The 20,076-nt window shown below is 35.8% G+C and overlaps 1 protein-coding gene across 1 annotated transcript in view; it reads right to left on the bottom strand.

The window, feature by feature from the left end:
* TBX4 (T-box transcription factor 4) overlaps positions 1 to 19,048 on the bottom strand; it is a 286,861-nt gene extending 267,813 nt beyond the window's left edge. Inside the window, exons 1-2 of the mRNA XM_063957170.1 lie at positions 18,707 to 19,048; positions 5,664 to 5,822 (exon numbers count right to left, since the gene is read on the bottom strand). Coding sequence (XP_063813240.1) covers positions 5,664 to 5,816 — 153 coding nt within the window. The 5' untranslated portion in view covers positions 5,817 to 5,822; positions 18,707 to 19,048. The remainder of the gene's footprint in view (positions 1 to 5,663; positions 5,823 to 18,706) is intronic.
* Between the last annotated feature and the right edge of the window lie 1,028 nt (positions 19,049 to 20,076).

The following is a 20,076-nucleotide window of genomic DNA, read 5'->3' as shown; positions in this document are numbered from 1 at the left end:
TGGAAAGGCCAAAGGGCAAGGCCTGAAACTGGAAATGATCATCCAAGATGGTGAACCTGAGGTAAGTCTGATGAGGAGGCCACATGGGAATTTTGCAGGTAAGCATCCTTGACATCTAGGGATACAAGGAATTCCCCCTCTTCCAGACCGGACACCACTGCCCGCAGGGATTCCATCTTGAATTTGAACACCCACAGATATGGGTTGAGAGACTTCAGGTTTAAGATGGGTCACACCAAACCGTCTGGCTTTGGAACGAAAAAAAGACTGGAGCAAAAACCCCTGTTGCGTAACAGTGGAGATACTGAGAGCACCACCCCTGTCCGCAAAAGTTTTTGAATAGCCTCTTGCAAGGTATCTCTTGCTGCGGGTAAAACTGGCAAGCCCGATTTGAAAAATCTATGAGGAGGCAGTGTTCTAGCTACCCACCCGTTACCTCCCCCAAATGCTAACTACTTGTCACTCACTTTATAAAAAGATTTTCTTTGTACGTGCACTATCGCTAATCAATTGCAGCACATGTGCTTTGTGTCTTTGGCATATGTGCAGTGGCAAAAAATCGCCCACCTCGTCAGACATTGACATTGCAAGCACCTGTGGATCAGAACTTTAGTACACTATTAGTAAATTAAGAAGCAAAATTTAAGTAGAACTATTTAATCTGGGTAGAAAGGCTAAAGACAACGGTCCTACAGTATAGTACCTCCGTCTTTTGCCTTTTTACCAGATAACATACCTTATTCTGAATTATGCATCTTAATTCGCTATTAGTGCACTAAAAGTCTTATTCATGCTTATTCATGCTTGTAAGTTAAGCAAAAAAGCACACACCTGGGCAAAACCATGTTGCACTGCAGATGGGCAGATGTAATGCACAGAGATATTTAGATTTGGGTGGGGTGCGTTCATACTGAAATATAAATTGTAGTGTAAAAATAAAGCTGTCTATAAGGTATAACTCACCCAAATCTATATCTCTCTGCATATGCTACATATGCCGTACCTGCAGTACAACATTGGGGGTCATTCCGACCCGATTGCACGCTGCACTTCTTCGCAGCCGTGTGATCGGGTCGGAACTGCGCATGCGCATCGGCCGCATTGCTCACGCGCGTCGTTGCCCAGTGACGGCCCTTGTGGGTAACGACAGGGACAACGACGAAAGTGATCGCAGCGGCGATCGCAAGAAGATTGACAGGCGGAAGGCGTTCCGGGGTGGGTAGTCACCGTTTTCTGGGTGGGGTGAGTCCAACGCCGGTGTGTCTAAGCATTTGCAGGGCGGGTGTCTGTCGTCAACTCCGGGACCAGTCACGCTGAAGACATCGCAGCTGGTGAGTATGTCAGGAGTCAGGACCTACTTAGAAACTGCACAAACTCTTTTTGCATAGCAGGGCTGCACAAGCGTTCGCAGCCTTGCTATGCAAAAAATCCCTCCACCATAGGCGGCGACTAGTCGATCGATTGGGCTGCAAAAAGCAGCTTTGTGCGATCAACTCAGAATGAGGGCCATAGTTTTGCCCAGTTGCTTGCTTTTTTGCTTTACTTACAAAGATGAGATTTATTTTAGCACATTAAGATGCATATTTTAAGAAAAAGTCACATGGTGTGTCTAAATTGCAAAGTATCTAGGTTATTTGACAGTATATGAGGATAGGTCTATGCAGTAACTTATCTATAATGGGTGCAGTATGTATGATGCATGTGGCCCCTGGGTTCAGAGGGGACCACACCGCACACCCTGAACATATATTTTCAAAACTTTCCTCTCCAGAGTACCACAGCATTGACTTGCCTCTGAGCACTAGGTCTGCAGGTCTCCGAAAAAATGGTGTGGCGGTCATTTTCCCAGCATTTTGCACATGTTCAGTAGGGAAAATCATCAGGAATATGGCCACCTCGCCATTTTTCCAGAGACAAGTTCACCACCTCGTGGTCACTGTCCCTGCCTCCATTTGCTCTGTTAATATGCCGCCAGGTCTATGTGTACACATCTGTAAGTTATACCACATTCACATGAATTTAACATCTCAGACACTGGTCTATTAACGCGGCTTCAACTCGGGTCTCAGCGTGAGACCCTCTTTCACACATGGCGGTTGGACCGGGGTTGTTGCTGGTCACACTAGACCTGGGTCTTCCATTGACCCGGGAATTCCATAGTTTACTATATATATTAATTAATTGGTCAAGACCATGCACTGGCTAATGGTTAGCCAAGCCTCCAAGCATGGGCCACTACCCTTGCATTCTCCCGGTGGGCCCTTCATGCCCCAGTTCGACACTGTCTAAGTGCCTATGTGCCTGCCAATCTGTACCTTTTAGGCATGACCGTTCACACTACAGGTGACCTGGGCTGGACGCAGGAATAACCCTGGTACCGAGAATGGTTGGAAATCTGGGACTCCGACCTGGGTAGTTCTGTTCACACAAATCCACAGACAGTGCATGTGCACAGGAAAAACCCAGGTATTTTGGCTATGTGTGAAAAGGGGTATTAGTCAAATTCAAATTCTGAGGCAAAATTAGATGCAATTCATCATATGGGGCATATATTATATATTGTTAAGACATACTGGTGGCATGTCTAGGTTTTTATAAATATAAATATATGATCTCAGTGACATAAAACAGTTGGTACACAAACACATGAAATATATAGATCTATTACTGTGTAGCACAATAGGAAAGCAAGTAAGGTGAGATGTATACAATAGGTAAACAACAAATACAACTGGGTAGGGTAATGGGTAATATTTTTAATGAATAAAGAAAAAAGTAAACTGGAGTTTACTGGTTTTGCATTTCAAATTATTGTCTCTTTAAAAATACAGACTATTACAGATCATGCCCATGCATGCAATTTACAGACTATTAAATAAGGCACAATAGGTTTGAAGGAGATTTATCAAGCTTTGGAGATAGATAAAGTGGAGATGTTGCCCAATGCAATCAATTATCATCTGTCATTTATTAAGCACAGTCTATGAAATGACAGTTATAAGCTGATTGGTGCAACTACTCCACTTTATCTCTCTACAAGGCTTGCTACATCTCCCATTAATTATTAGTTTTACTCTGCTCCACTAGAAACTAGTACATGTTGTGCTGTCATGTTTTTATTGTTTTTTACGTATTTGATTATTTCAGGAGTAAATATGTATTTAGAACAATAGAAAAGTGTTGTCTAAGGGAAGTTTTATGCAGTTTTATGGATTCCAATATAAACTCACAGGACTAATTTGCCATGGGGAAAGGAACCCAAAACCCCTAGGGAATTAGTACAAGTGCTAGGGCTAGATTAAGGCTTTAGGGGATTGGGTCCTTGTGCACAAGCCTTGGGCATGTACACAAAAAGGAGGCCACATATCACACCCCCATTTTATTTTACGCTCAGGGAGTGCACATTGCTTCCCCAGATGCTGGATTGCCCACCTTTTCTCCAGCCCACAGCTGGGACAGTACCCAAAAACCAGGACTGTCCCACCAAATGATGTTTGAGGGCACATACATACTGTCACACACATATACATATGTTTGTTGCCAGAAGACAGGTATTAAACCGAAACGTTGCTTAACGGTATGGACTGTATTTTTATTGAGCTGCTAAGACCGCTGAGTGCTGCTACCTGTACATACATACAGTCACACATACATACATACATACATACATACATACATACATACACTTATACATGCATACATAGTCACACACATACATACAGTCATACACTTATACACTCCATGTACTTTTCAATTGCTACAGCTTGTAAAGGTTGAGGGAGGGAGGTTGAGAGAGGGGGGCCCAGGGCACTTGCCCCTGTGCCCCGCCAGTCCCCCCTACCTAATCCTGCTCTGTTGACCACACGTGTACTACATTATGGTATCCGTTTGGATGGTCGACCATGTTAAGGTCAACAGTCATTAAGTTGACATTGACATGGTCGACATGGACAAGTGGTCGACACATGAAAATAGTTGACACATGGCATGTCGACACATGAAAAGGTCGACATGGTTTTTAAAAAAATTAGATGTTTAACTTTTTCATACTTTACCATCCACGTGGGCTAGGATTGGAAATGGCAACCTGCCCGCAGCTCGCGAGCCATGCAAGTGGATGCGGTACACTAATTGGGATTCCTGGTAATGTTACGGAATAAATGACACCAAAAACAGTTAAAAAATCCATGTCAACCTTTTCATGTGTCGACAATTGTCATGTGTCGACTATTAGTCAATGCCGACCATGTCCATGTTGACCAATAGTGGTCAACCTAATGAATGTCGACCTTAACATGGTCGACCATTCATACCAGAACCCTACATTATGAGAGAGGAACTCCGAGCTACACATCTGTTATAGAGTGACCAGACGAGGCTCTATTTAACTAGGAAACATATGTGTCATTATCACCACCATGTATTTGTACACCAGGGTTTTGCAAAAGGTAAACCTCCTATAAGGCATTTCTTGGAATTCACCCTAGTCTAAATAGGCCCCCTCTCCAGGGCCTCTATATGCATAATCCTATGTAAAGAACTTGTGCTTGCCCGTCCACAATACAGCAGGCATAGGGGACAGAAAGTGCAGTAAAATAGAGCAAGTTTTCAAAGCCCCTAGCACATGTCTAGCTCTGCAACTGTAAGATCATTTGCATCCTTTTATATACATTGCGCAGAAATTTTATTATTTTCATACTAGGGAAGCACAGTACTCAGTTGGTAACATAAATGCTCAAGGGTTTGCAAACAATAACAGACAACAGTTATCAATAATATAGTAGTGATTGAGCCATAAATTATACACTATATCATGCACTAGAAGGGATCTGTATTTTACCCTTATTTGCCATTATTTAGCAGGCTGTGGACTATGCACTAATCACAAGGCAATAGGCTCTTCATTATGTAATAGCAACTAGAATGGTAGACTGGTACAATGGGTCTCTTGGAGTGAGGCATGTTGCTGTCTTTGGGCCCAATTCAGACCTGATCGCTGCAGTGCGCCAGCGCATGCCAGACAGCCGACGACCGTCTCAGCCCTGCGATCGCCTCTTCCTGACTGATAGGCAGAGGCGGTTGCTGGGCAGGTGGGGGCGGGACGGCAGTGCTTGGCCGCCATTTTAGGGGCGCGGTCCGGGCAACGCAGGCATGCCCGGATCGTGCGGGGGACAGGCCACGGCGGCAGTGTGACGTCTCACGTAGCCGCTGTGACCCGGGCAGCGAAGAGTAGGTCCCTGCCAGCGCACAGTAGCTGCGCTGGTAGGGAGTTACTCTTCAAGTACAAAAGCATCGCTGTGTGTCATTAACTGTTAAGGTTAATGCATTTTGTGTTAATTGTTTCTCGATTTGTTCATGATCAAAAGCAAAAAATGACAACCTCTCAAAAAGCATCATCATGCCTAGCAATGCAATATATAATGGTGTAAATAACAGGACACATTGCTTTTGCAGTTCAATGTTCTTCTTTTTATTTTTATTTTTTTTAAATGAGTTGGGCCCAAAGTATTGACAGCACACATTTATGTTTGTAGTCAAGATATATTTTATTTTTGTTTTCTACTGTGTAGTTGTCATATCACAAGCTAATAACTCAAGTACTGCCCTCACAGGTGTTTTAAAATGTAGAAGCAATCTGGTTAGATAATAAGATTTGTTTTTACCTGTTCTGGATCTTGGCTCTGCGGACTGCTTAGAGAGTTACTCAACCCTGCTACTCCCATTGCTGGTGATCCTGCGGCAGCCTCTACATGTCCAGCTGTTTGGGCTGTTGTAAACCCGTCCTCACCCTCAGACAAGCTTTTCTCCTGGAGCATTTCCTTCTTCAAATAGAGAGAAATTGTGTTATTCAATACCTTGCACATTTGCAAGATGAAAGCAGAGGCGTGAAGAAGGGTTAAAACTGAGTACTTTTTCAACAGGTTCATGCCTTTAACTAGAAGTAAAGCTGAATGTGAGCAATATATTACAAACCGTTATTGTCAAATAAAAAGCATCAGTAGGCCAGAGGCACTGCCCTCAAACACGCCCAAGGGCCAAATAATTGATTTTATGAGTGAAACAAAAACCAAACCACTATACATATGTTTTAAGACAGCATCATAAAACTTTAAAGAAGTTAGAACATTAGCATATCAATACAAGTTATGAAGTGATTAAATGTGGATTATCAAATTTTATCATAAATTAAATATGAATTAAATATTTTTAAAGAGAAAAAGGTACAACTGGAATAAAATACATAACTTTTGATAATTTCAGTTTATACTGATTTTAATAATAAATAATATTAATTTATTCCATAAGAAAAGAATGTCAGACTATCTTCATTTCAGTTAATCTATTGATTGAAAAATATGTAGTGTCTTATGTTTTTGTTTATATGCAACTGTACCATATTTGGTAAGGTGTTTTTTTATATGTTTACATATTATAATATCTTTACAGTGCTTTGTAATTTAGTTTTCATTTTAATAGCTGTCTTTGTTTTTGTTTTGGACAAATCTTTCTGACACTTATGCCACTTTGATGGACTCCAGATTTATTTCAATGGTTTCTACACAGGAAGAGTGGGATGAGAAATGCATTATATACTATATTTTGTATTATGTTTAGTGAAACATTTACATGAACATGGGAAAATTTAGGGGTGAAGGTGCCCCTAAGGACAACAGTAATGCCCCCCACTCACATAATTTTAGCATTTTCATTGATTTAAATAATTTTATGATTGCCATTTTAATAGAATAATAAAAAAAACATGGATTTTTATTTTTATAATTTATTGGGTAAACATATTTACTAAGTAGGACAGCTTACAGAGGCAGTATGTGCATGTCCTACCCGTTTACACTCCTTTCAAGATGGCATATGGTACAATAAAATGGAAATATTTAGCATTTACTGGTACAGTTCAGACTGACAGTGCCAACACAAGCATCCAAGTGCTGCCCCTCAGCAAGTGACGCCCCTAGACATGTGCCTCATGTGCCTAATGGGAAATTCAACATTGTACATGAAGTAGTCTATTGGTGAATAATGGTAGATCCTAACACGTAATGTTTACCACACCCATGCTGGGTGCGCTACGGCTTTCTAAAAAGTTATATACAGTATAGTTTTGTAACCCTAAATCGACAGAGTAAGCCAGATCATATACTTTTTTCCTAGAAGTGGTTTTATAGAGAAGGGAACCCAAGTCTAGTCTCACTGCAAACCCCATCCTCTCTCGCCTGGATATGTTCCCAGTAGTATCTGGAATTGTGTTTGCGTCTGCTGTGTATGCGCAATTCTCTTGAAAAATGGCACACTTTCCTGGTTCTTGCCAATCCCTGGGAAAATGGAACCTGCACCATTTTACTAGTGGTTTCTGTAGTGCCAATAGAAAGGAAAGTAATGTGAATGTGTGTGAATGTGGCATGTGCCCATGCACATGCACAAACCATGCACCCATTATAGTTATGCTCTTGATTTCTCTGGTTCATGTGACATGTTATGGGCTGTGTGGTCTCGTCCAGTTGCAGGCTAGTTAAGCTATTGCTGTTGTTTATAACTCTTCAGGATTAAATTGAGCTACAGTACTTTTGTTCATGCGTAGAATTTATCTTTCCTTGTGAACAGCAATGTTAGATGTCAAAAACAAACAGGCACATGGTGATAAAAGAGAATCTCCAAAATACTACATTTAACAAATATATAACTATTACTATTGTAGTAAAGCATATAGTAGATAAATGCAAATGCATAAATATTCAGGAACAATATGGCAGATGTATACAGCTCCAGAATATCTGTAATAAGGGTGCACTCTCTAGGTATGTCAATTTATGACTCTTTTAAGATAATAAAGCCTAACTTTTTTGCAGAACATACTGGGATAATTTAAATATTTAAAGTATTTATTTATTAAATATGTGCTCTATGATTACTTTACCAATATTATTCTTATTATTTATTCATAAAAGGCTATACAAATAAGATCCATTCTAAGTTATGTGCTGTGGCAAACCACAGCTCTTGTCTTTGGAACTGCCTAAGCTAGGGGAGCGCAATAAGCAGCCCTGTGATCTAAACTGTGCTTTAGACATTACTTTCAGCTTCCCAATATGAATGCTTTCATGATAATTAAGCAGTCATGTACTGTTTTTTATTTTGCAATAGTATTTTTGTTTGTTACTAATGTTTAGTAGAGATTTTATTATTTTAAAAAGCCAGTCATTTTGTGTAAGTGGATTTTGCCATAGTTGATATATTTTTGTAAATTAGCTGTCCATGTTTTTTGTCTTATGCTTCTCTGGAAGATGGTAATCATTCCTGTGGATAGCAGCCACAGTGAAAAAATAGGAATATTTTGGGACACGCTAGCTAAATATCTTATTTATAGCTAGCACAATAGTGAGGTTTTTTTTACATTTTTCACAGTACTTATCTTGTTGAAAATAAGTTCTCCCATGTAGCTACTGAAATGCACAGACGAAAACTGCAGTGTTTAGGATAGGAGAGTAAGCATATATAACTTCAAATAAATAACTAAGTGTGTAAATATAACCATGTTATTGAAATATTGTATAAGTAAATTGGTAAAATTTGCATCAAAATAGCATTATGCCACCTAGTGATAATGATGACAAGTAATACATTAGAAATAAGATATTTAGCTGGTGTGTCCCAAAAATATTCTTATTTATTCACTGCAGCTGTTATCCACATAAATAAAAATTATATTCTATTGGCTTGACTACGATTCTTATTTCAGAAAAGCATGAAGAATCCTTTAAGAAAAAGCTGAGGTCTGCAAAAAATGTCACTGCAGCCGCAAACAAATCAATTTTTTTCTCCTAAAATAAATGTACTATTATATTAATTTACATGGATGGGACCTGATTTGAATATGGATGTTGTTTTCAATATGGTTTCCAATTAAGTTTAGTATAGTGTTGTGGTTTTGAGACTGCAGACAGGTGAGGTGTGAGATGTACGTAAATGACAATATATCAATCTCCAAAGCATTGGGGGTCATAGTGGTAAAACACAAATGCTCCTGCCTTATTTCACACCACTGACCCAGATTTGCATAGCAAGATGGTATATTCGTAAATGATCTACTAATTGCTCTGGGTGACGAGCAAATGAGAATTGGATTGTTCCCCCTCTAAATAACAATTGCTTTAAAAATATTTGTCTTGTTCACTATATATTGAATTAAGCTCTCAAGGTTCAATATAAGGCAAATTGGAAGGTCTTTACTAGTTTGTGTGACATTGCAAAGCTTTTCCACTGCGCAAACGCATTTGATTTTCACCCCAGTTCATTGGCAGCATGATCTGCTGCTATTTGCTGTTTCTAAGTGCATAATGTAACGCAAGCAAAAGGCTGAACTTAAACTAAAGTATTGGAAAAACAGAACCAGACATATAACAGTTAAAATAAATGCATCAGCAATATCCCTAATTTTCCCATGTTAGCTAATAGCTATATAAGAGACAAATGACCTGTACATTAAAAAAATATTGTAAAAGCTTTAATTAATGAGGACGGACATCTTAATGAGGAAGTAGGCAGTCTTGGATTTTTCTTATTTTTGTAGACTGTGCATTTATGTAAGGCAGCAAAGCTTATTGTGCAAAAATATTCAAATCAATAGACAATTTTTGGAATGAGGCTGTGTGCAAAAGTAGGCCCACTACACAAAACAAATAATGTGTTTATTAATGATATGTTATCCATAGGTTACATCAAACTTTCCAAATTACAACTAGGTCAAATGGGAGTAATATTCCAGTAAGTAATAAAATTCCATACATTTATAAAGATACTTTTTCTTTAGCAAATCTGATACAATTTTGTCTCAGACTATTTTATTATATTCTAATATTGTTTTTTTCAACAAATTTGATTTTTGTGATATATTTGCACAAACAAGAACATTTATCAAAATACCTGGATTAATTAAAAAGTTAAATTATAATTACAATATAAACTAATCCAACAAACATCACATCCTGTATATGAAAAAAAGTAAAGTAAAAAAAATCAATGACCTGATTTAAAAACAAAAATCACTTTGCATTACAAATTGAACAACCTACAGTAAAAAGTCAAACTCACATAAAAATAGCATTCCTGGACTGATAAAGCCCACTGATAGAACAAGGAAACATTAAAGGTAGTGTAATAAGTTAGTTAAGACATATTTTACAGTAAGTAAAGTGTTTCAGTTCAATTACATTTAATTAATGCCTTGTGTGAGATGCATGAGATTCCATATGGATAGAAACTTAATTTTATAAGTATAGGGTTAAAAGGAAGACTGATCTTTTCTAATTGTACATCAAAGCAGCAAACAAGCTCATGTCAATGACAGATGTATTTTAACATTTTGAAGTTAAGAACCTTATTAATCAGTTAAGTTTACACAGTTAAATGAGATGTATCTTTAATCTTTATTTTATTTATATATTTCTCAGAGAACTAGAGCCATAGGCTTATAGTGTTAGAAAACAAGAATTGTGTGTTCTGTCAGTCCAACATGCAGTGGACATTACCATGCTCGACATGTGGCGTATTTTTTCTTTTATGAGACAGCTCCATATTTTATTTTTCTCTACAGTTTCCCCTCCTATCTGGATTTTATTTTAATAGAACTTTTAAAAGTATTTTTTTTATTTCATTTTCATTTAATGAAATAAAACTGTTTTTATGTTTTTCCCAAACTATTTTACCCTTTGTTTGTCACGTCAAATAAATACTAAAACTATTCTTTTGAAGCATAATTAATTTACTAAACATGCACAGTAATTTCATTTCAGATTATGTAACTATCACCTTAACCAGACATATTATTATTATCATCATCATCATCATCATTTTTATTGTTATTTTATTTGTTGATATTACACCAGATGCATTCCATAGCCCAGTATAAATATGTTTAAGTGTTTTATTCTACTCAATTATCAAGTTCCACATTGTGTTTTTGTAACAGTTGCTATTGTATAAACATGTTTAAACAAAATATATTCGTTATGCAGAGTGCTTAAGGATGATTGATACATATTATTCAAATTACCCTGTGTAGTCATTGCTGTAGCATTCTATAAATTTAAGGTGCAAGCCTAAGTTAGGCTTAAAGCCTGAGTTATATGTGTCTTATATTTAATGCACATATCAATATCTAAATATATACATTGTAAGACATTATATGCCATTATATCAAAACCATCAACAACTGAAATAGCTGCAGAATGGAGACGTGCTTATGTAAACGGTTTAGGTATAAGCAGTCAGATGAAAGGGACCTCTCTTAAACTTGGAAAGAGACTGGGAAAAACAATAAAGATAAGGTATGACAGCTGAATGGTAGAAACTGTTGCTCGTCAACCTGTTTTTTTTTTAACTGGAAAAGTACTCTTTTCATTTTCACAAACTTTATCGACCTCTGCATTTTTTGCGCTTTTGTGAAACAATAGCCTTTTTAGAGAGTTGTCATGTAATTTTACAGGTAACACTCATTTGGGTTAAATATTTTCTACTATAGCTTATTACCTATAAATAGTTTATAGCTGAGTAATTTCAAACTTTAGGTTTAGGAGCTGCACAGTTCTGTGAGAGAGCAGATTCCTTGCATAATCCATATAATTGGAGCAATATGAAAGTAGTACAAAGATTAAATGGTTTGATGGGGGAAAATACTAAAGCGATATATATTCACATCACATGAGCAGTCATCTAGTGATAGTAGAAACATCAAGCAACCCTCTGCAAAAGGGCACGGTAGCTGTTCTGTGGGGCCCCTGTCTTAAACTAGGACATTGGGAATTTTATGAACACTTGAAATGTAGATGTAATATTGAGTATTAACAATTCAGTTGAAGTTGTGCGGTCCACATTTTAACAATATTGTAACTGAATTTGTAAATGACATCTCATTGGCTTTTGTTTTCTTCTGTATTTCCTTCTTTCCTCCCAGTGTTGGAGTTTAGATTATATGATGGTACTGTAAATATTGTGAATGTTGAATTTGAATAAAATCTGTTCTCTTTATCTATATTTGTATGTTGTCTCTTGTTTCTCTTGCATCAATGGTCCTGTTTTAGACATTTCTGTTTACATGAAATTCAGACCTTAGTACTAAACAAAGACTATCAAGAGTTGCTTATGTTGGTATACTAGATGTTGAGTTATTTTGTATGGTATGTTTATTAAATTTGATATATCATCTTATTTTGGAGTCATATTATGCTCAATTACTCTCTATCATAGGTTACATAAGTCGTCACTCATAATAGTATATGTCTGGTTTATCTGTGTCAATTTCCAGCAAAGTATATAGCAAGAATTTTGTTACAAGTGAACAGTCATGATTGTGTTTTTTTGTGATTGCAAGATAGTATGTGACTACTCTGTGTAGCAACATTTAACTATTCAGAGCAAAACATTTTATAGCAACATGTCTGGTTTACATTTGTCATGCAAACAAAGCATTACATTATGCATCAGTAATGCTAGCATAAACAACTAGTGAAAAACATGAAGCTAGTTCAGTAAGGCAGCCTCTACACCCAATAACAAATTAGGTTTTCAGGGCACCCTTTGTAGAGCAGAAGTTTGTCAATCAAAATGACTGATCCACTTATTGAGCCATTTGCTGAAGCAGCAATATCAACACGGTGTGTTATGGGCCCTGGAGGACTGACGTTGTACATTAGGAAATGGCCCTCTAAGGGTTGCTGAGTAACTTTGAAAAAAAAGTTTGACTTTTATTTAACAAAGGTTATTCACAATTGCTCTTATTTACCATTGCACCACATAAAAGTGCAATTTAATGCATTGCACAATAATAACATTATTTGGGCATTTACTGCATTTAAAAATACAGACTGCCACACCTAATTACAATACCAAGTTTCCTGATGTGTTTTAAAACAACCATATTTTGATAAATGTTGGTTGAAAAAAACGTTGCACATTGTAATCACTAAAACAAAATTCAGAATATTAAAGTTTTGAAAATACATCTAAAATGCTCTGTTAGAAGCGAGTAAAAATACAAGGTATTGTCTACACTATGAACAGGCCATGTCATTACAACACTTAATATGCTCTAATTAGTAAATGGCTCATTTCTCACATTCTTTCTGAATCAGCTGATTCTTTCTTTACAGTGTGTATATCTTCAGTCAAAGGTAGTAAAATCAGTTGGAAAAAAACCCTACTAAATCAGGTTATTATTAATTGACATTATCAGAAGTCAGGGGTATCCCCAGGTAAGCTGGCTCTCAGATGCTGTAGGAGCCATTACCATGTGGCCTTACACTGGGAATTCAACCCAGACATATTTGGAATTATTTATGGGGTGGGTGTGGGGTGTGGTGGCCCCTGTGTCGGTATCGCTGGGCTGCTTCAGGTCGGCACACCCTAACACTTTATTAACACTTATGAGTTTCCCTATCACTTTGTATATATTTTTGTATTATTTTAATCACACCACTCACATAGCACTTCTGTGCTTCTTATTAACCCTATTAACTCTCACCTGTGTGCTGACCTGGGGTAGCCGACCTGTGCCGACATTATGGGGTCCTGCACCCCGGACCCATACCTAATATTAGGGACCCCCAGTGACGGAGAGGCCTTGTCGATCGGCCTGGGGGCTTAACCCTATATCTGCAGATATACGCAACCAAGATCTCCGTATTATCTGACTATTATGTAGGAATATTATTCACTCAGTGTGCATTAGGGAACCATTGTTTTTTCCTTCACAGAATTACCCCTCCCTTTTAGCACCTGAGTGACATCACTATCTGATTGAGCAGTTCACCATTTTTTTGCATTTTTTTGCATTATCAGATTACTGCAAGGAAAATAATTGGATGGAATTATGTTTTACATTTTGTAAAAGTTTCCCAATTTTATTCAGAGTACAAATGCCATTATCTATATTTCATTCAATTTGCATTCTAATGCAAAGGTCTTAGCAGTCAGAATGGAAACAAACAGCAATTTGATATAAACAGTCACTTTTCTAAAACAAAAAAATGCAACATTGCATAATGCTATCATTTATAAGAGGTAGTTTTCCTCATTTTCTGTTATTGTTGTGAATTATGTTTTTAGACCTTTTTGTAAAATCAGGATAACATAAGGTGGAGAAATTAGCATAACCAACAAGAAAATAAATATATCACAAAGGAAAATATATTCATGAACAGGATGGGTACACTTTGGTCTCAGCCTATTTTGATTAACTCTCTGTCTAATGTTTGTTTTCTTGCCAACTCGTAGCTGAGATACTTATATACAGAGAGACTCATTCATCAAATTCCCTATCTACAATTTTGCTTAGGATCTAACACTGTTATTGCAGCCAGATTTTTACAACACAACCTAGATAAGTCTCATTTTGCACATATATACATCAGCACAGAGTCGACAATTATAAAAAAAAATGAATCAATCATATCATTTAACAATTGCTCTGCTGGATTGTTAACGTCCCACCAATGTATCAAGAAGACATTGAAAAATAGAGTGTAATGTGTGATAGCTATTAGTACAGATGTCTTTTACAGTAAGTAATAGACCAATTCTAAATTAATGCCTTGTGTAAGTGAGATGAATGAGGTTCCATCAGAATAGAAATGCCACTGAATAAGTATAGGGTTAAATTGTAGACTGATCTTTTCTAATTGTACATCAAAGCATCGATCAAGTACATGTCAATGATAAATGTATTTTAATATCTTGATCTTAATAAAGGGAAACGCTGCCAAATGAGATGTATCTTTAACCTGTATTTTATTTTAATATTTTCCAATGCACTGGAGTGGGAACTTGGTCTTGCAGGCTTAGAACAATAGGAGTGTGTGTTCTGGCTGCCTGATAGGCAAGGGGTACTAACATATGCAACATGCATTGCAGTTCTTCTATAATCAGGTAGCTCCAGATTTTTCCTAATCAAGAAAGAAAATCTATCTGATAAAGAAAGCAAACTGACGACAAATGACTGATTTCATCAATTAACTAAATAAATAATAAATGTAAAATGTCAGTTTATTTGGTTCTACTCAACATTAGATACAAATTATTGTCCAGAACATATTAGTATTTTATACTATCATTTAAGTATATTTTAACTTTATAACTAACACTAAAATCACACATTAACACGTATATATTATTTTAGTATTTCTTAAAATAGTCTTCTTTTTCAGAAACTGCTAAATCTTTTACTGAACTTCAACTTAATATAGTACTATTATTGTAAAATATGTGCAGTCATTTTAATACTCATTAATATTTTCAAAGTTAATTATATCATACCTACTGTTGGTAATGATAAGTCACTAATGAAAATGTGGTGCTTTATACAGTATATTCCAGTTAGTTTAAAAAAAGTGTTTCCATTTTCTTTCTATTGTCAGAGAAATGGTGCAGAAGATCAATCAGCCCAGGCAACTCTCAACAGTGTATATTTATGTGAGTAGGAGAGAGCTATTAAATAGGAGTTCTTGAATCAGAGAGTGATAGAAATTTGGAGGATGATCCATAAACTCTGATCACAAGTCACATCCAATGATGTCTGTAATGTGTGTTCCAGTTACATCATATTACACCGTGTTATCTTTGCTGTAGTTGCATATTTAAAATGCACACCTAAATATTTATCAACCCATTTTGACAGTAAAGCTAATTCCTACTGGAAATATTTTGTATTTCCAAACCACATGGAAATGCTATTTATATCATTATGTGTTACAATTGGAATTTGTTTAATGTTACTTCATCTGTTTATTTAGAAAAAGGTAATATTTCAATTGGTTGTTTCCATTGCAACAGAGTTTTTTTTTACTTATATACTAAAATATACTATATTCTGGTATACATATCTACATACAGTATTCAAATGTTGTTGTTTTTTTAAATTGCTTACACACAAGTTTTTTTAAACCTCACTATTAACATTATTTTTGAGCTGTTTAAAAATTAGCTGAATAGAAACATAAGCCCATGTATCTAGGATAAACATAAAAAGACTAGGATTAAAGAGTACTCCTTGGAAAGAGACTGGGAAAAAAACAATAAAGATAACTTATGACAGCAGCACTGTAGGACCTGTTGCTCATCAACCTGGACTTTTACTGCAGCAAGGCAGTTTTCATTCTCAGCCATACAGAAATCAGAGCTGCGTGTGTTATGCATATGTGGAGCCAGTATTAAAAAAAGTCAAGAGATTCAACATCATGTGGTTTTACAGGTGACTTGTATCACCTCCGTTGAGTTAAATGCTTTCCCCTATTGCTTGACAACAAAATACATTTTACCTAAAAGATACTGAAATCCCTGGTCTGACAGCCACAAATCTATGAGAAATTAGTATTTAAAAAAAATTATATATAAACCCTATAATTGGACAAAGTTATGCAGATATGCAATATTTTAATACAAATGGTGCTTTTTTACTAGCAGAAATACTTTTCCCATAACTTTACTTGCCACAAAAAGATGGGGGAACATCATACCACCTTTCAGAACCAAAAGCTGTAGTGACAAAGACCCCACCATGAATTACTTTCAATTTTCCAACTTTATAAGATATTGTAGTATTTATGCAAATAAGCATTTCCTAATAACTAAATTAGAATTTATCAACTTTAAAAGATAAACTTCTGTTACTGAGAAAAAAATAATTATGGTTAGCATTGTATAAAGCAAATTCTGGACAAAAATTATTATGTGGGATTTGGAAAAATAGCGGTGGAAGGGGTGCAGAGAATGCTATACGGAAGCATTAGCTATTTATACCACATAGTGTTAAAGTTGCCCATTTTACTATATTCGTGATTGAGATCACTGAATACATTTGGATAAACAGAACTTTTCTTAAAATATGCAGTGAAAACAAATGTGTTTTATCATTTTATATTGATATAATAACACATTTAATGAAAATAATATGAATTCAAATATGTGTTAAATTAGGCCATAATTCTACTAGGTTATAAAATGAAAGCAGATTTAATCAAGAGTCTAAAGATTAGTTTATTTCAGCACATAACATACTGTAGTTTGTACTTAAAGTGAACCTTTATTTATATGTAAATTTGAAAAATATAGTTTACTTTACCTTGAGACTATAATTGTGCCCAACATTGTATTTTGTATTATGTAATAATATGTGGCAAAAAAAAAAACATTTTTAACAAGTGTTTATCGCCTAAAGTTTAATTAGATCACAAAGTAATTGAATTCAATGCAAAACTATGTACAAAGGATTAGAATTGATTATATAAAAATGAATATTCTGTATTGAAAAAAGATATCATAAATATGAGTAAATATTGCTGCTATAGTTCTATTATTGATGTAACTAATGTGAATTTTTGGTTGCATATTTTTTTTCTCCAGTGTTTACATTTTTTTAATCTCATTTCCTTACTATATGATATTGCATTGCTAAATATTTTCAATATTACTTTGATACATATAGTTTCTTTTATATTTGTTTATGCTAAGCCAGCTACTTACATGGCTTGTTACAGCCTGCTCAGAGCTGTGTTCCATTGAAAAAAATAGTAACATTTTCGTATGGCACTTCATCAATCTGTTACAAAAATGGAAACTAAATCCCAGAATACATTAAAACGGCCTGACATATAATGTCAATGATATGGACAACATGGTGCCAGTTTTTAAATAATTTTACATTAGTTTTTAAATAATTTTACATTGGTTTTATATTTATTAGACATTCTTAAGAGTATTTGTTTATACAATAGTAGAAGGGACAAATATAATTTAAACTCTGAAAAAAAGAAAAATGAATAGGCTAATTGTATGTTGTAACAGTATATATTCATTGTAACTATAAATAGTATATAATCCCCATCCCTTGTGTAATCTAATATAGTTGGGAAAAAGTTAAAGAAATCTTTAGTATAGTAAAAAAAAAAATCTAAATACATTTGAACTGAATGTGCAACTATAATTATTATCAATACGGCAAACTAAATGGGACTAAAATCATGTGGTTGAAAGATATAATAATTGACCAGATATGCAATATTACTGTTGCGCAGTTTTATTTTGACTACGTTCTCCTGACAAAGGCAGAATATTTATAATGTAGGTTTACCTTTAACTAAAATATATCCTGACAAACACTTGCAGGCCTCTATCTAATGTAAAATCTGCTAGCGGTTCTGAGCAGTGACTTCCAGGATAACCAGGCCCAACAAGCAACTATAGGACAAAGCTCCTGTAGTCAAAAGGATGTGGCAGTTTAGGAGGAGGAGAAGGGGGCTGGGGATTACAAAATTGATTTTGCAGCCTGTGTGTACCTGCAGAAGGTACCATAAGGGAACTCTAAAGACACTGTTTACACTGCTGTGACGGGTCTCTTAAACCGTTATCATGACAGTAACTCCCTTTAACTTTAAAGTTCACATTGTTTATCAAATAACTATAGATTATTCCGTATAGTATTTAATGTTATATGAAATATTGCAGAATATTATATGTGACTTCTGTGACTTAACATCCATTTAGACAACTGCTAATACATTGTCTGTACGTATTTCACAATGCCAGTAATGTACAACATTTAACTCTATAGTCTACTCTTATCTCCCTAATATATTCACATGCATGATTCACAGGCAAAAGGATTAGCTCTAAGGAACAAAAAAAGACATGGAGCACTTACACTGGTTTCAGAGGGTCCAAATTCTTAAACCTTACTTATATGTTTGCAAATTGCATCCAAATAAAAATAGGTAGCATGTCCTGAAAGAAATAGCTGAGAAATAAGATCTTGCTCGCTTTTCCTTGCTGCAGGGGTAGTGAAGTTGGGCCAGAATCAGGTTGGTTCTGACTAGTACAGACGATAGTTCAGAAGCTGTGGGCTGAATGACGAAGGTCAGCCGTTGACAGGAAATTTAGAAACAGCTGCTGGTACCGGTTAAATGGTCCCTGTCCAGTGGATGCATACTGAATCACTGATCACATAAAGCAGAGAGGAGACATTCCCAGATCCCACAGAAACTTTTCCTTGATCTTCTCTAAAAAATGTTTCTCAGAGATAGAATTTTTGGCCTTCTTTCCCCCTCCCCTTTGAGTCTCTCCCCTCCTGCTGACGTTGCTGCTGTCAATCAGTCCCAGTAGGACTCTGCTCCAGCAATATGATGCACACAAAACTTAACTATTTTGGTCCTTCATATATTACTATGCTACTGCTCCCAGCCTAATTCATAACTCGAGTCTCTGACCATTTCAATTTATAAGTTACACCTTTCTCATTAAATTTCCCCATGTGTAATACATTACACACACACATACACACGCATACACAGACACACACACGCACACACACACACACACACACACACACACACACACACACACACACACACACACAACCTAAATAAGTGTCTCACAATAATCCATAACCTATGGTACCTCCCCCTTTATACATTGATAGAATAGGTTATTTTTTTTTTTAAATGAACATTTTCCTTACAGATTGTAATATAAACTTTTATTTCATTATACATTGCCATAGTTAGAAATCTTTTTTGACAAAAAATTTAAACATTTCAGGATCTGTAAAAAAATAAAAAAATATAAATTGTAGTTGTAAAAGGCCATATAACTTACCTTTCTATGCTGTCCAAATGTTCATTGCCTAATTATTCCTCAACTGTCCTATTTACCTGATCTACTAGTATGTCTAACTCTCTATATTCATGTATGTCTGTCTGTCTGACTGTCTATCTATCTATCTATCTATCTATCTATCTATCTATCTATCTATCTATCTATCCAATACATGTATATGTGTTTGTATATAAATATATATAGAATGAGCCAGCACTCCACAATAATGCAATAAAACAAACTTGTTCTTGTGCCCTCCTAGGTAGTTGAACTGACCAATAAGCCTGTGTGGGTGATTCTTTCTCTGTGAGACCTGTGAGTGTTGCCTGTGTATCTTTTTATGAATGTATGTATATATGTGTGTGTGTGTGTGTGTGTGTGTGTGTGTGTGTGTGTGTGTGTGTGTGTGTGTGTATAGAG

This window comes from Pseudophryne corroboree, chromosome 2 (assembly GCF_028390025.1).
Source record: "Pseudophryne corroboree isolate aPseCor3 chromosome 2, aPseCor3.hap2, whole genome shotgun sequence".
In the NCBI taxonomy this organism is placed as follows: domain Eukaryota; kingdom Metazoa; phylum Chordata; class Amphibia; order Anura; family Myobatrachidae; genus Pseudophryne; species Pseudophryne corroboree.
The sequence above is the reverse complement of the archived record's forward strand: the minus strand, read 5'-3'. Positions and strand labels throughout refer to the sequence as shown.